This window comes from Struthio camelus, chromosome 14 (assembly GCF_040807025.1).
Source record: "Struthio camelus isolate bStrCam1 chromosome 14, bStrCam1.hap1, whole genome shotgun sequence".
NCBI classification, from domain to species: domain Eukaryota; kingdom Metazoa; phylum Chordata; class Aves; order Struthioniformes; family Struthionidae; genus Struthio; species Struthio camelus.
In genome coordinates, this window is record NC_090955.1 from 17447418 (window position 1) to 17465445 (window position 18028).

Consider the following 18028-nt stretch of genomic DNA (forward strand, 5'->3'; position numbering starts at 1 on the left):
AAAATCATTAGAAGGGGATGAAAGTTTCATAGAACTCTCTAAGACATATCATATGATTTTTATGATTTTTTTTTTTTTACTGATGCTTAGGTCTAAGGATTCAGCTGTGAGTTATTGGAATGAGCTACATGGGAATTTTTTGTCCAAACTTCACTTTTTTTTTTCTAAAAAATGTCTGCTTACTTTAAATTAGAACTATTTAACAACAAAAGACATAAATTAATGTTCATTCCAAGAAGCTTTACTTTTACGGAAAAAAATGATACCGGAACTGGGCCTGTCCATTGTTCATGAGGAAGATGTTTTATTGAGCCACAGACCTGCTGGATCATTGCTGATGCTTGTGCATTAAGCGTCTGTCATTGCGGGAGAAGTCTAAACTGAAAAGCTAATTGAATTAAAATCAGGAGTGTGTCTGCCTGCAACGAAGAACATGACCTGGTAATACAGAGCTTAGAGGAACTTCCTTGCATTCCCAGAAGGGTCAGAAAGAAACCATCTTGCCACAAAGATGGTTTTGTTTCGAAATTTACAATGCTGTTTTATTCCTGTCAGATTGCACAAAATGCTACCAAGTGTAAATCCCTGTGATATTGTTTTGAATGTTATTCATGTCTTGGTCCTAAGTGTATATTTTATACTTTCCTGTTGCTAAAATATCACTTACGATTAAAAAAAAATTGCAGGAACAAAGCTGAGAGAGCACAGCATGTTACCTTGTCATTGCTCCAACATTACTTGCGTACAATTTGTACCACATACGCGAGTTGCTATGTCTACTATACCTGAGAAAATTGAAAGTTCTTAATTCCAAAATTCTTTTAACATATTGGAAACTCCAAGTCCTGCTGCAGACTGTGAAGCATTCGGACACCAGCTAATGGTGAATAGCTGCGAGAAGCGTGGGGAGCCCCCGAGGCAGAGACCGCAGCTCTGCGCGCCACCCGCCGTCGCCCTCCTCAGCAGGCTCCGCTCCCCGACGGCGCCCGCCGCAGCGGACGCCCGGCAGGAACAACCTCCCACCCACCCGCTTCTCGGCTGCGTGGCCCAGGGAGAGCGGGAGGGAACAGACACCACCGACCACGGGGAGGTCGCTCCGCCACCCCATGACCCAGCTCGCAGCCCCTCGCGCGCTTGCCTGCCGCGAACTCAGAAGCCTTCATACTAGTAACGCTAGCAAATAAATGACAACGATAGAAACAATGACCGCTCACAGCGGGTGCAACGCGGAGACCTTTGCTTAACCTGTCCCATTGCCATGAAGAAACGCCCAGGCGTGGAGAAACAGCTCGGAAGAAGACGGTGGGCTGCAAATGCAGGGCAGCGGGCCCGAGGGGACAAGGCACGGGGCTCGGCCGGGGCTGGAGGTCGGGATCCCTCCGTGCCGGGAGGGCTGGACCCCCTTCAGCCATAGCGCCGGGGGGGCCCACCCGGGGCACCCGGGGCCCGAGGGGATCCGGGCCACCTGCTCACGGCCCCAGCGCTGGGCTGGCGGGGGCGCGGGGCAGAGGCCTCCGGGACACGGCGTACGGCAACCGAGGAAACCCTCGGTGCCTGCGGACGGACATACGGGAAAGCTCAGAGATGCCCCCTTCTAACTGTTGGGTGTCAGCTGAACGTTAACCCTCAAACTTGAAAAGCGTTTTCATTTTTAAGCCAGACGGCCCAGGCCCTGCAGTTCAATGGCAGTCGGGTCAACGTGTACCCTTCCACAAACGGCAGTGTCATCGAGTGGTCAGAGCGCCCCCAACAAAACCCGAAGGCGGCGAGCACCGAAGGCTCGAGGCTTATTTCCGGGCGAAGGAGGCGGCGGGGGCGGCCGGGCACGGAGCGGAGCGGAGCGGAGCGGAGCGGAACGGAACGGAACGGCGCGGCGCGGCGCGGAACGGCAGGCGCGGGGCCGGCGCTCCGGCCGGCGGCGGGGACGGGTGCGCCGGGGACGCCGCGCCGCCGTTTCTTGCCCGCCCCCGCGGTTGCTGCCGGGATCCAAGATGGAGTCGCTGAGCAGAGCGGGGCAGGAGATCAGCCTGGCGGCCTTAAAGCAGCACGACCCCTACATCACCAGCATCGCCGACGTGACCGGCCAGGTAGCGCTCTACAGCTTCAGCCCCAAGGCCAACGAGTGGGTAAGTGAGAGGCAGCGGCATGAGCGGGGGAGGGCGGCAGCGGGCGGCCCGGCCCGCCGCGGCCGTTGGGAGCTGCGGGGGGGGGGGCTCCGGCCGCCCGTGCCCGCCCCGGGCGGCCCCCCGCCGGGGACGGCGCCGGCGCCTTCGCCTCCGCCCTGGGCCGCTGCTGCCGGGGGGAGGTTTGAGCTGCCGGTGCCTCGCCGCGGCCTGCCGCCCGCCCCGTTTACACCCCAGGAGATGAGGGGAAGGCGCATCTGCCTGCGGGACAGTGGTGCTCCTTCAGGCCTCCTCGGCTCGTGGGGGCTGTTGCCGGATTGCCTTTTTTTTTTTTTTTTTTTCCCAAGTGTGATCTTTTGTTTTTGTTCTTAATGGGTAGTTCAGAGCCTTAATGTGGGGAGAACAGGAGTTGAGGAAATATTATTCAGTCTTGCATTAAAACACAGTTTTTGTCTGAGGCCTCTTGCTCTGTGGTTTAAGTGTAGTTGTCTCTGTTAGGTTAAAAAGGATATAGCTGAGGGTAAGAGCCTAGGTCAGCCCGCTTCTTAAAAGGTTCAGAGGACAGCTATCTTATGCCTTGCTCAGGACCTCTGACTGCTACTGTTTCATCTCAAAATTATAAAAACTTAAAATATGTGGAACTCAACTGATGGACTGCACTGGAGCTGTATGCAAGTTCCCATACGTATGTGTCACAAGCCGCTTGCAGATAGGAACAGCTGCTTTTGTTTAACTTACAAAGTATGAAGCAAAACAGTAGTACTTAGTTTTACACAGTGCTGGTACTTAGTTATATTGCTTTGTTGTTGTATATACTGTTGTTGTAATCGTTTAAATAACAATTATGAAGGACAACCTATTTGCAGACTAATGGACTTCAGTCCACGTTTAAAATAAGGAGTCAGGAGAAAGGTGTTCAACTCAGACCATTCATGCTCATAGAAGAGTTGCAGAACATGTCATATCGTGTTGATGGCATGAACAAAATCTTGTAGGAGATAGGTTTAATATACTGATTTTGCTAATGGAAAAAAAAAGTATTTTCTAAAAACAGGAAATTAGATTTTTATTCTAAGCTGTCAAGCTTCCTTGTGGAAAGACAAGAATATTATTCCCTGTAATTAAAATGCTGCACAAAAGCTACATGTTTGTGTGAACAAGCGTAACCCTTAAATAAAATTACCTCCTTTTGTAGGAGAAGACGGACATAGAAGGTACCTTATTTGTGTACAAAAGGTAAGTTGTTTCTTTGTTTTAAGAAAACAGGTATCAGCATGCTTAATGTGTAACTTTCATATTGGATTTATTCTATCCAGGTTACAAGGACTTATTTGTCCAGCTATTAATGTTTGTATGCCCATTTGAAAAGGATATGTTCTGCACATACATGATTAACTCCAGTAAAAGCACATAAAAGTACTGCTGAAAAAATCATAGGACTTGATAAACATTGTATATGTATCCATAGAAAGAGTTAGCTTATTGAGCTTATTTTGTTAATACAGTGGCATTTGTTAATGTATTGAGCCTCTCAGATGATGAGTCTTCCTTTGTCTCTTGAAATCCATAAAGTTGACTTATTTAATTTTTGTCTGTATTGTTTCCCTAATCTGTCCTGGCTTAACTTTTGCTGCTTCCTGACCAGTTCTGATACAGACAATGTCACTTAAAAAGCCAGAGATCTGTCAGCATATAGTGTTGGGGATTACTTGATGTTATTGTCAAAACCATGGAAGAAATGCTCAATTATGAAAGATGTAAAATGGAAGAGGAAAGATTATTTTAACCAGAACCAACATGCAAGCCCAATCATGGATTTTCAGTTTTTAAATAACAGGCAAATTGAAAATCTAACAATGAAGTAATCAAGCTGTTGAATGTAAGAAATATGAATGATGCAGAATTAATCAACCCATCCTGAAACAGACCGCCACAGACTAGATTTACAAGTATTTTATCCTGGTGCTATGAAGTGATAGAAGTAACTTGTTCCTATTAACTTTGCTTTGGCTCCAATTTTTAAGTGCTTAGCATACAAGAAACAACAAAACTAAACAAAAATGAACAAAAAAACTTCCTTGTGACTTATCTTAGAATAAACAAGTTCTGTTAGCAGCATTACAAGACTAACCCTTGATGGTAAGGACTGTTTGCCCCCTTCTTAGAAGCTCTTAACAGCTTTTAATGTTGGTTATTCAGTAAATGTGGACATGTTGTAGAAATATTAACACTAGCTAGTTATATCTGATTTGACTCTAGTGGCTTTTTTTTCTTGACTAGTCTTATTCTCAGACATGAATGACCAAAAACATAAGCCTCCTTTTCCTCCAGAGGCCTTCATCATGGTGTGTTGATAGTATGACTGCTTGCAGGCATAGCTGATCATGCTGACACAACATTTATGCAGTTAGAGAAAATAGATTTAAAGCTAACTTGAACTTCAAGTGCTTGCTTACTTGCTTGATGCTTTCTTTTTCCACCTGGCATTTAATGAAAATCCAGATATTTTAAATTTGTTGCACTAAACAATACAATTCTGTGTGTTTTAAGAGCTACTTTGAGGACGGTGAGGGAGACTACTTCCCTTCCCCCCCCCCCCCTTAGGAGTCTCCCTTTAGGAACAGATTACTACTTTTGGTTTGTCTTCAGGTATATTTCCTGTTATTCTGTTAGTTAAGCTAACAGCTCTTTCATCATCATATTTCATCATCATCAGTAAGGTAAACGTTGCTGAGCAGTGTAGTTCCGTTTTGGGGAGGGGGATCCTTACTTCTCCAACTAAAGATTCTAAAATGCTTCAAGACTATTATGTTAAGGATTGAATACGCTTTAATTTTAATCCTGGCCGTGCTATAGGCTTTTTGAATAGCTTTTTGTTTGTGGTTTTTTGAGGTCTTAGGGCGTGTCTTTGATTTATCAGTTTAGCTGTGTAGAACTTCAGTGTTTATCCTCATCCTAGTTTGAGGTAAGTGTGCTCTTAAATTGAAATTTGCTGGTTTGCCAAGAAATGGCACACAAGAGCAGCTATTAGAGCTTACATACTGATGAAGTTTGAGCTAGTAAAGCAGTGGAGACTCAAAGATTAATTCATAATTCTGTTTCAAAATTTATTTCATTAATTTTGTTTTAATTCATAATTTTTGTTTCTATATCTGTTGATCCAGGTATTAATCCCTGATTTTGTTTTCATTGAACCGATAGGTCAGCTTCTCCTTATCATGGTTTTACAATAGTGAATCGACTGAACATGCACAACCTAGTTGAACCAGTAAATAAAGACTTGGAGTTTCAGCTCCATGAACCTTTTCTTCTCTACAGAAATGCTAGCTGTGAGTATAACTTTTTAAAATCCATGTAAACTTACTATGCTGTTTTATAATCTAGACCACTTTGATATAATGGTCTATTTCAAATAGAATATAATGGAACAGATTCCCTGTCTGATTGTTTCTTGTCTACAGTACTAAAATTAAGTGGCCACTCAGTGTATTGTGGTAACCACTTGCTTTCAATAAAACCAAGATAGAACAAATCAGTTCAATATTGTTATATGCTATTTTCTTTTTAATTTATAATCTCATGGGCTTCATTTAACACTATGTGTAGTGCTATGGCATTAGTGAAATCTATTAAAAAACAGTGAAGGTTGATTATTTTTGATAAAAGTACTTGAGGACTTCTAAAGCAAAAATTACAAAACTTTCTTTGAGCTTTGGAGTCCCAGTATGCTGCACAGTACAAGTGCTGTTACTCCAAAGAGCTCAAAGTATACAGTTTATCTAGCCCTTAAAGAGAGGAAGAGGGAGTCTAGTGTTCATGAAACTCATTAGAATAATGTAAATGGCATCCCATAAAGCAGAGAGTTAGTCTGAAATTAGTTTGCTGCTGTCTTGTGATAGACCCTCTTTCTGAATTGCTGAGAGAACCTGTATGCTTTCTGGAGATAGTACCTCATCTCTCTTGCCTATCTGCTCCTATCCTTGAATTACGGAGCTGGGAACTGCTTTGGTTATGCTTCAGTGTACCTAAAAGAACAGTTGAACGTTAATCCCATCCCGTTTTCCCCCTTGGAAAGCCTCCAGGCTTTCTTTCTGTGGAGCAGGAAGGGTTCCTTTTTTGGTGAGCGAAAACAGCTTAAGGTAGGAGGGTTGACCTTTCATGAAGTCTTAGCAGTCCTCCTCCTTCAAATGTAAGAGAGAAGAAAGACAGAACTGATCAGGTAGCTGAGAAGTTTAGGAGAGGCAGGAAAGTGAATGATTAGCATGAAAATGAGGGCGATAATATTGAGTGGGGTATTTAGGCAGGTCACTAGGTTTGGAGAGGGGCTATAGAGGATGGTGGCAGGGGCCAGGGAAGATGGCAGATCAGGTGACAGGAAAGGAAAACATTGCAAATGTGAGATCAATGACATAAAGGAAACGGAAAGGTTTTTATTGTTGTTGGAACTACTAATGGTATCAGGAAGCAGGCACTGCTGTGGAATTGCCATGTTGTGTGGTAGTGGCAGAAGATCACTTAATGGGAGTAGTCAGAGAAGGTGGAATGTATGTGAGTTCATTAGAAACCCCTGAAGCTAGTAATATGCCTTTCTCTCATTGATTAAAAGCTCCCATTTTCCAATGGGATGCTATTGTGTAAGGCCTGTGGGAGGCTAATGGGAGCTGAAATAGACGGATGTGAAAGGAAGTAATTTAGGCAGAGGTGTGCAAGGAGGACACGATAGGCTTGATAAGGGAAATACCTCAAAATTGAGGTAATCAAAAATACCTTTTTCCCTCTTTAATCTTTTCCATTGTCATTTTAAAAAAGACACTGACTGGAAACTATCCTTTATTTCATCACTCTTTCCTGTCTCCTAGAAGAGAGCAGCATGTCCAGAAACAGTCTCCCCTTTGAACACAAAACAATAACATTAGATGCAGTTAATTTGTTCTATTATTGTCTTGTGGGCCACAAATAGGCAGTTTATTTTGTGTGTTCTGCGAATGCTTGCTTCTTTCAAATACAAGCATAAAAGCACAAAAAGCAGTATCTAAGGTTTGAGGGAGGTTCTGGGGGGGGGGGTTATTTCTCATGATTTCAGCACCCCCAGTTCCCTTACCTTCTGCACTTACTGTTGTGTTCTGGATTTTTCTTCCTCGCATGCAGTTTCCCAAATTGTCTGACATCCACCCACTGAATTAGTTACAAAAAAGCAAAATACATGTTTGAGATATTCAGTGTTAAATCTGTTTGCCTCTGTCTGCCTGGTATTCCAAAAAGATATTTACCAAAAGAAAAAATAATAATTCAGGATTTAGTTGGATCTGTTGAAATTTGTCTGCAACACATATATGTTAATTGCACAGATAGGTTAGAGGTTTCTTATCCGAGTTCTTTAGATGCAGAAGAGTGACCACTTCTGCTCAGCTGGCTACTGGCACATAAAACCCTTGGGTTCCTGAAATTAACCCAAAATAGAGTTCAAAGCCAATGGTTAATGTGTATCTAAGGGTTTAATGTGAGGTGGTTCTGAGATACTTTAACAATGGAAACAAGGATGGACTACTAGTTTGGGCAAGGAAAAAATACCTCTTTTAACCAGACTGTTGGTAGCGATCCCATTTCATGCAGGCTATGTTTTAATCCTGGCTGAAGAAATCTACTGTGATCATTTAAAAACTCTTAATAAATTTTCCTGCTAAGACTGCTGTGTTATTGTTTTCTTAGCTTACAGGTTGGGAATGGTTCAGGTTTCTAACAAAAACATCAAATTATGTTTGTTGATACTGCTGTTTGCCTCTGATGCAAAGGTGTGCCTGTATGTTTAGGTCATAGCAGGATCAATGGCAAATCACAGTTTACGCTTCTCCAGGACATGGTAGTGATAGTAAATATGATTAAAACAAAATTATGCCACCACATGCTCAGGAAATGTCCCATATCAGTAACACTTGTCAATGAATGTGACGCTACTGTTGTATAAACTTCACGTTTCCACTTTGCTCTTGGATTGTATGTCGACTTAAAATGATAAAGGCAAAGTCTGTTACGTATACCAGCTCAGGCCTCTGGCATTTATCTCCTACAGTTATTGGCATGAGAACTGTTCTGAGTATATCAAGAATGAAGTACTCCAGTCTGTGCAGAGCCATTACCAAGTTATAGGAAAAAAAAAACTTGTAAGCAGTATATAAACACTATTTTCACTTAGCTGGAGGCTCTCAGAATGATTTACCTGTCATGGTAGATTATAATATTTAAGTTTTGTGGGGTTTTTTAACAGCATTCTCTCTCAATTTGATTGGTGTAAATATAATTTTCAATACAATGGCATTCTTAGTTTGCGCATCAGAACTTATTTTTGTTAAGCTGCATACATGACATCCTGATCTTTGTCCAATTGCACAGTGAATTTTTTTATGTTCTTGGAGCAAGATTAATTGAGGGGATTGCTGTTTTATTCTGTCATTGGAAAGGAGGTTTTGCTCCTCTTTAATGATTTTTTTTTTCTTGTTTATTTTTGCAAAGTAGAATTATAAGGAGTCTTTCCTGGATGTGCAATGATGAGAATGGACTAAGTGATATAATAGCTTGCTTTTATCTACTCTCTGTTTTCACCAAGAGTAAAATGGAAAATAATTGGGTCAAGTGTTACAGAGGGTGGGGTTTTTTTGCTTTGTTTTTTGTCTTAGGAAATTATGTTTTTAGTATTTTACCAGGTAATTGGGAAAGATTTCCTAATTCCAAAATTTTTTTTTTCTCTTATTTATCCCAGTGACATCATACTATTCGAGCCCCAAAGCAATACTTATACCCTGGATTTTGAGAAAGGTTATGTTTACTTTTTTTTATGTAATGCTGCTCTAAAACTTCATTTATTCATCAAGTGTCATATCTTCTTAAAGCAAAAATAACAAAGAGTGGCGGTTAAGAAGCTGTTAGATGATATGCCAGTTACAGTGGCAAAAGAAAAAAGTATTCTATTTTTTATTGTTCAGAAGAACTTAAAGAAGGCAGATATGATCTCCAAATTAGTATCAATCAAAAAGTGTATTTAATCAGTTTCATTTCTATAGTGTGATATATTTAGAATTCTTCTTGAAAGGTAAAAGTCTTTAAATTATACTTTGCATTTATGTGTTTATGCTGTTTAATCTGGATGTGTTGGTGTGTGCATTAGATCCACTTCTAGCTTTCCCTCTGGATGCACGTGTGTTGGTCTGAATATTTGTTCATTTGTGCATCCCACTAAGGGGAGTGTGGGGGTGTGTGTATGGGGGTGTGTATATATATATATATATATAAACATATATATAAAATATCAACCTAAGCTTGTTTCTTCTTGTCCATATTTTGTTTTAAAAGTATGTTAAAAGACTCTGTATTATTAAAAGAAGCATGCAGTTCTATTGGTAATAATAAAGCCTAATCTGAAAGTTCTGTTTCTTTAAATGTGTAATGTGAGAGTTTAGGTGGGGGAGCTATTCTGCATCAGTATTTTTGGCAAGCTGATAGTTTGCTTAATAGTGAAGGAAAATGAGTCAAAGTTGTAAGCAATGGCTAACTTACCTCTTAAAGTCTGCAAGAGGTATTCTTCTACGTCTTTCTCGTTTATAACTTTCCCTCTGTATCGGTGGTGTTGATCTTGATTAAAAGGCTTTTTAATCCAAGCTAGTTCTCTTGGAAAGTCAGGCAGATCGATTTCCATGATGCTGAAAAGATGGATGCTAAGCATAAAACTTTGAACTTTGGTATTAAAAGAAATGGTCCTTGATTATGTTGGTTTGTGGGGTTTGTTGGTGTCTTTTTTTCTTTTTCTTCTTCTTACTCCTTGGCCAAAGGTAAGAGTTAGTAAAACAAGAACGATGGATTTTGAAGACTTATGCTTTTAAGTGCAGAACTCGGGGACAAAGTGCTGTCCTCTGGGGGCTTGTTATTTTGTCATTAATTAAATACTCTTGTAGTCAGAACAGCCAAAGAAAAAAGAGTTACCTTACTGCAGATGGCTTCTAAAATTTTTTTGAAAGAGCTCCTGACTACTTTCAAATCAGGGTATCCTTACCCTTATGGAGAAAGTGTCTCATTATTCCCCTCTAACCACCAGGCTGGCAATGCTGTGAGTTTAACCTATCTCTGTGATTGCTGTAGCTGAGTTGCTCTCCAGCAAGCACATTAGCTTAGTCTTTTAGTCTGAGATAAGAAAGGAGCCTGTTCTTGACACCTTTATAGCACAAGAAGCAATACAAGCTAGGGGGAGGGGAGGAACCACTGAAAGCTGTTAAGTAGTGCTAAAAATATTTTGTATGACCTGAAAGATGACACTAACTGGAAGGATTTTTCTGCTCTGGTTCAGTGTTGCAAAGTAGTAATCCCTCTCATTCCACGCTATGCTTTGTCAGATGGCAGAGTTTGTTAAAATGTTCCCACTCCTGGATGCTATTTGCCACCTTCTGAGTTGCTCTAGTGCAACTGCTTGTGGTATTGTCCTGGGAACTGTATCTGTGAAATGCTTTTAAATATTCAAAACAAAAAGAATTTTTTTTTTAATTCTAACTATTTATAAGTCGATGTGGCAGGCTGATATTCGTAGTGAGGAACACAGGAAAAGGAAACGACTCAATGAGGAAGAGATTAGGGCTGAGTGTCTGAGGAAAGGTGGCATTTCAACTAACCTTACTACTGGAAAAAATGAGCTTTGGGACAGATTATATGCATTTCTCTTCTGTAATATTTCTGGAATGTCATTTAAAATAGAGGAAGCTTCATCAGGTGGATATATCAAATTTTCTTGCAATGACTGAGGAGTTGGTTTGTTTTCTTATGGGAGACAGGGTTGAGTTAGTTTCCGTGATTATGCTACAGGATGGATTCCAAAACATGCATCCTTTCTTTGCAGAGAGAGTTTGAAAGGTCATGTTGCTCCGCTTGTCACTGTGTGGCAACATCTTAATTGGACCTGTAAAATAAAGCTTTTCTCTCTCTTTCCATCTGCCCTTTAAACTAGATAAGATAACTTTTAAAACAGATCCTCTTTTTGAATCAGATGAAGATATGGCTACGTGAATGGCTACATTGCCAAAGGCAAGAGAGTGCGACTGTCTGGAATGTCTCAAACTAGCATTGCTGATGAATTCCCTATATATTTCTTTTGGCACAGTATTCTCAGGCTACAGCTTTATGAATGCTTTAAGTTTTGCCTTACTGTGCTGCCCCCAGCTTCTTGTTCCTGCCCTCTCTCTTGTGCCAGAAAGTATGTTTGTGAAGCTGATGCGAAAACAGTATCAGGGAACTAGTCTGCATTTAAAAGGACCCAGGTGACCCGAGGGAAAGGGTGGACTGGAGTAGAATGAGCAGGAAGGTTGTGAGAACGCGAGGGTGGTGACAGTGCTTCTTTCTGCTCACTTAAAACGAAACTTTAAGTGAAACTACAGATTTGGGATGCAGCTTCATTTTTATCTTTAAACCGCAGTCTTCTGCTAAAGAGTAAGGCCTCTGTTGCGCTTTCCTGTTGGCTGCTCTTGTGTCCGATCTAGCAGTGCGGCGGCCACAGAACGCGCTGCCACGCTGGGCTGACCTGACTGCCCCGCGAAGCGATGGAAGCAGAATGTAGAAGAGAGATGGCAAGATTATTCCTTTTGGTGCCAGCCAGCTGTTAGACTTGAGCGACTTGAGTGGAAGATTTCTGTGATGTGTGTATTCTCTTTGCTTTTCTGTAGAAATTTCAGTCAGGTTTTAATGACTGATTCAGTCAAGTTCGGGGAGGAAGAGTTGAGTGTTACATGTCTAGATAAATATTTGTGGATTGGGGTGTTTCTAATGAAGTGACTTACATAACTTGCCTAGGTGTCTAATGTCAGAGAACAATTTAGATGAAGATAACTAATTTCTTCTTTTAATATTATGAAGTTTAATTTGGCTGTGAAGTGGGCTATTCTTTACTTCATGTATGTCAGCCTAGTGCAAATCCAGCTGAAATATGTTGCTAGTGATGATTACAGGCTCTTTCTACTTGATTACTAAAGATGCTGCCCCAGCATTCAGCATGGAAAGGCTGAAGCAGAAGTCTTGGACTAGATGAAAAATGAGTAGCACTTAATTGAGTGACCTCTCTTGAAAGAAATTGTTGAAGAACTGTAGTAGAAATATACTCAGACATACGAACATTGAGCTAGCATTTATGCTAGACGTAATAAAAAGATCACACATTTGAAAAGAACTGCTAAATAGCAACTCTGACTTTTAAAAAACTTTCATAGATAAAACTGCATGCACGAAAGACATGCATCAAATATAGTCATGCTTTCTGGGGGAGCTTCTGGGGTGAGTGAGCTGAGCTGGTAATACAAATGAGCCTTTTCAAAAGGAGGTGAACATTCCAGTCTGGACCATAACTAAATTCACACTCAGGCTTACTTGTTAGTAATCTTCTTTACATCGTTATAGTACTATTAATGTTTTGTAGTGACTCCCTATGATTGTTTGCCAGTAGTACACAGTATGGGAGAGGGAACCGATACTGTGTAGACAGAACTGAGATTTGGATCTACTTCTGGTCTTCTGTATGTCTGTTTCTGGCAGAATTGAGTGTGACTTTTATCATTTCTCCCATCAAGCTAGGTTTCTTATCTTTATTCCTTCAGCATGTATGCCTCTTGTATGCTTTTGAAGAAGCTTTCTTCTCTTGGCATTTTGCCTGATAAAGGAATCGGGGAAGGGAAAGGGCTTTTCTTAAGCATTAAAATATGCTCCATGTCTAAAGAAATAGCTCTAACTGAAATGCTTTCAAGTTTCAGTGCATTGGACAACACAGTTGTTTTAAACTGTACGTTTTCCTAAATATTTCATAAACATTGGCTATATGTATGAATTTCTTTTATTGGCTTATTCTCTTTCAAGAAAAAATGTTTCTTAAATGGTACTATATTGGGTTTTTTCCTCTATAACCTGAAAAGCTTTCTTTCCTATTATCAAAGCTCTAACTTCTCAAGACTCAAATACCAAAGCATAGTTGTTTTTTAAAAAATAAAAATTAAAAGACAAGACAAAGTAGAGATTCAGTTTGTCTTAGGATATTATTATGGAAATAAGGTGTGTGTGTGTGTGACTTTCTCAGGGTTTTGGTCCAAAACAGTAAGCCTGGCATAACTAGAAGGTCTAGAGAATAATTTTTGGAAAATAATCCCCCTCTTTGCCATGGTTTGAAATAATTTTAACTGGGCTTTGGTTGAGTGTTTTGTTTTTTGTTAGTGTTTTGAGGAAAAGAATGGATTCTACTTGGGGTGATGGTAGGAACGGGCAACTTGTGTCTAGGTAGAAAAGGCTATGTATTCGCATTTTTAAAAACTCATTCTTTTCCTTCCCTTTAAATAATCTTTTACAATCAGGTGATGATTTCAACTTCATAAAAATGTTGACATGAACTGCAGAAATAAGTTTTAGAGGGTAACTTAAAAGTTTTTGGAAATAAAAATTTTTTCATGAAAACATATGAACAGTGTGTAATTGCCTTTAATATAGTTGCATGCTCTGCATTGATGCATTTGATAGGTGAACCAAGATTTAAAGTAACCTGCTTTGTGTAATGGATTAAATACAATCCTGAAAAGAGTTCTGCAAATGTGTTGTGTTGGCACAGCTGAGGGGACAGGATGAGTTGGGGGGGGGGGGGGGGGCAGGGAATGGTCTCTTTAAAGTGGACTTGCTGATGAAGAAAAGCTGCTGACTCTGGGGTTTCTTTTCAGCTGAGTGATCAGGCTCTAACTTGGCCCACTCTCGCTGGAACTTCAGTTACCCAGAAAGCCAAAACTGTACTGGTGCTTTGCAGAACTGGAGCCTTTTTGAACTCATTGGTTTGCTCCTGCTATATTTAAAGAGTAGAGCTCAACATTAATTCGAGTTTTAAGTAGCTCTGTGAATGTCACAGTATGACTGGAGTGTTGGTACTACTTTCTTCCTATACAATTACTATTTTACAAAAAGCATTTTGAGAGGGAAGGTACCAAGGCGCCAGTGACTGAACTGCCACACTGTAGCTGAACTTCAGAAATTGACAAATGTAACAAATGGGCATTTACAACCTGTATAGGTGTTCCTTACCCTAATTTAAATGGTAGAACCAATAATTAAAAACATAAGGCCGCCACTGTAGTGAGAAGACGTCTGATATTTAAAACTTATTTTTCTTGCCACTTGCATTTGTGAACAAATATCAACATGCTTTAATTTAATCTAAATGACATTTTACTTGTATTTGTGCACATGCTACATCTAATTACTTTATAAGTGCTCATCATATGCGGAACATTTGAGTGGAAATTGATGGTAATTCATATGCTGCAGAGCTAGTAGGTTGCTATTTCTTTCTTTCATGCTGATCTGTTTGCTTTTTTGTTTTTTAAACTTTTGTCTTACACTTGCTTTTTCCCTTCTTATTTTCAAGTGTCGATTTACAGTATCTGGTTTTATGACAAGAATGACTGTCATCGAATAGCAAAACTCATGGCTAAGTAAGTATCTTGGTCTTGTTGTACTGTAACTCTTTCAAGTAATACAGTAAAGACAAAATTAAAAGAACTTCTTACATGTTTTCCATCCTTCTCTCCCCATGAAAAAATACGGTGTTACTGCTACTGTTTTTTGGGGGAAATTCAAACAATATATATTAAGTAAGTGAACACTTTAACACTATAGTTTAAGGTTAAAGCATTAATGTGGAATTGTCTAAAGACAGCAAGTATTCACATTTGTTTGTATTTTATACCTTGTCTTGTATAAGGATGGTTAGAGCAGAGTAACACCATGGCAAGTGATGGCTACGTTTTTTTCCTTTTTTTTTTTTTTTTTTTAAAAACTTTATTCCTGACTAGAAGTGAAGAGATGTGAGAAGTAGGTGGAATCTTACAGAGTTAAAATGAAGTTAGAGAGCAGGCAAAACTTTGAAGTCATAGAAGCTTGTTGTTGCTGGACCTGTGGATTGCTGTTCAAGGTTATGGGTTTTCTTTTTATGGAAATAAAGTTGATTTACCAAGCTGCCATGTCACTACTTCTCATTTTGTAGTTCACGGGGCTCTCAGATGCAGAGGCCGTGCAACAGATGAATCTCTGAAATGATCTCAGTTAAAAGAAACCCTTAAAAGGTTATATATCTTTACAATAATATGGTTTTGTTAACGCATTAATGCATGTGTACCATAGAGAGTTGCACTGGCATAGCTGAGGAGGGATTCAGACTAGTCTACAGAAGTTGCAGTGAACAACGGAGGTCAGGAAGGTGGGAACTGGTTGAGCTGGTTTTGCTGCCAGAGAATGGGTATTGTTTTCTGGAATTAGGGGAGGGGGAACGTAATGATTTATGTAGAACTTAGTAGTCCAGCTGATACTATTAATCCTCACTTAAAACTTGAGGGATATAGTTAATGTATTTGAGTAAGACTTGATGTGAAATCTGTTGAACAACACAGACTTATTTTGGGTAATTATGAAGATTTGTATCTAAGAGTTCACTTGATTAAGTGGGAATAGTATATTCCATGGCTGTTATCAGTAGTCTTTCAACCAGCTCTTTTTTTTTTCTTTTTTTTTTTTTTGTAATCAAATGTTTCTTGCAAAACAAACAAACAGAAAACTTAGCATCTGATAGGGTAATTCAGTGCAACAAAAATGCAAAATTGCAGATGTACTGCACAGGGTACCTACTCTTCCCTTGTTCTCTGCTTTACTTTTCTTGGCCATCATTCTTTAGTTTTAGAACTTTTTCTATTGTATGTTTTAATGGGCATGTCATGTCTTGCAAATCATGACATCCTGAAGACAGATGAAACTTCATAAAATGCGAAGTAGTCACAGTATAAACATTTAATTAAGACTTGTTAGTGGGTGTTTTCCTCTCTCCCCTTCCCATCCCGTCCCACAGAAGCAATGTATGACAACACAAATGGCAGACTACAATATAAAAGTCTCTTCTTATTTTTTCTGTCTCATCCTGATAAGCCCATACTGTTTCCACTTCTTCTCCCCCTCTCCCTCCCACCCCAGCAGTGTTGGACGTTTTGCTGTTATTTGGCTCATGCAAATACAAGGATTAACAGGAAACAACTAAGTGAAAATGAATCTAAGAAATTAAGTTATTTTAAAGCAAAATTTAAAAAGTTGAAGTAAAACAATAGAATGAAAAGTTTGTGTCATCTCTTCTGTCAGTCAGATGCCAAGAATTTGAGTGTACAAATTTATCTACAAACAAAATGTACAGTAGGGTCATACACATTAGGGGTTGAAAACAACAAGTAAAGAAGCAAAGGTGCACAAGATGTGTGCTAGATATGAGTAATAAAAAACTACTGGGGTTAATTAATCGGGGACTAGATTATTGGGTACTCGTATGTACATGTGTACACACTTGTGTGTATGTGTGTGCATACATGTAAATGCACACAGATTCATACGTGTGATGCTACATTTACTATATTCATGGTGAGACCAGCTGTTTGTTTTTGTCCTTTAAACTGCAACTTTGTTTTCTCACCTGAAAGTAAGATTGAGACTATCAAAGTTGTTAAAAGATAGTGGAAATGGAAGAGGAGGGGAATATCCAAAACCCAATAGCTAGCTAGTATAGGTTCAGTGATTAGGAATCATCCAATGATTATTAACTTTTAAAATTAGTGGCAAGCTTGCCCCTCTACTCTAAAAACAGAGTATTAGAAGGGAAGGTTTTTTGTGATGCACCTTTTAGTTAAAAATCATGACAAATATTTGGAGTGGGAGTAATAGGCAAACCCTTCAAACTCTACTGTTGTCTTATCGTCCTGCACGGCTACACCGCAGATCTAAGCGTCATATAGGAAAACTTGAATTTATTTGGTATTAAACTAGTGTAGTTGCTATAGCGTGGATCATGAGATACAGATACTTCAGAGTTCTTTAAAAGTTTAACCAGGTAACAGAGCAGCCTAGCCATGGCATAACAGTCTGTGAAGAGACGCTTACTCTTGTTGCTGGATTCTGTAGTATTCTGGAAATACTGTGGCCCAGTGAATTCGTACCCAAGCTGGCTTTGAATCGTCCACTCTTTATTGCCATCTGTTTTGTAAACTACTGTAGCCTGTTCCCCTCCACCCTTCTCCCCCCCCACACTTCTCTGTTTTTACTGGAGTTTTACTAATGCACAGAGACAAGTAGAAACGTCAAAGTTGATGTAATTATATCACCCCTGTTTGTTACACTTACCCACACCCTTGTGAGTGTAGCATCTCAGCACCCTGGAAAATTTCTGTGACTGCAAATGATTTTGGAAGGTAAAAAAAGCTGTAATGTATTTTTTCTAAATGTATAAGAATTTTGCACTAGATATTGGAATGCTTGTGAATTAAGAGTATATTTGAAACTAAAATTAGAGTTGTTAATGTATCAAGCAGATTTTGGAGAACGTTTCTTGCGAGTAGTCACTTCAGTGAAACTAGAGAAAACAATTTTATACATGTAAAGATTTATTGCCTGGATTTTGACAGAACACAGGCGGATGAATTTTGCTGAGCTAGCTAAGGCCTCACATTAATATGATTTTAGCCTTTACTGCAGTTTACTTGGTCAAAAAAGGTGCAAGTAATACTTTTCTAGCCAAAGTACTGCTAGTAAGTCTTTTTTTTTTTTTTAAATAAAGCCTTTTTTCTTTTTATTATTAGTTTATAGAATGTCTAAATACTTTTTTTTTTTTTTAAATGAGCAGTGGTTTCGGGGTTTCAAAAATGTTTGCAGAAATGATTTTTATCCTGAGAGATGTATTTAGGGTATGTATACTACTTATTTTTCAAAAATTGCCTGTGGAATGAAACCATGTTTCATCTGATACAGTATGTCTTACAGGTTTCTGAGTAGCTAAAGATGAAGAACTAAGAAAAAGGAAATGAAGGAGCTCTAGTTGTGCG

At 39.6% G+C, this 18028-nt stretch overlaps 1 protein-coding gene across 4 annotated transcripts in view; it reads left to right on the plus strand.

The window, feature by feature from the left end:
* Positions 1–287: 287 nt before the first annotated feature.
* DCP1A (decapping mRNA 1A) overlaps positions 288–18028 on the plus strand; it is a 41100-nt gene continuing 23359 nt past the window's right edge. For all 4 annotated transcript variants that reach the window (XR_011134446.1, XR_011134447.1, XM_068907047.1 and 1 more), the window contains exons 1-4: positions 288–2126; positions 3319–3359; positions 5325–5452; positions 14545–14611. Coding sequence is in view for 2 of the 4 variants with exons in the window: in XM_068907047.1 (XP_068763148.1) it covers positions 1683–2126; positions 3319–3359; positions 5325–5452; positions 14545–14611 (680 nt within the window). In the remaining 2 variants the exon portion in view is untranslated. The remainder of the gene's footprint in view (positions 2127–3318; positions 3360–5324; positions 5453–14544; positions 14612–18028) is intronic.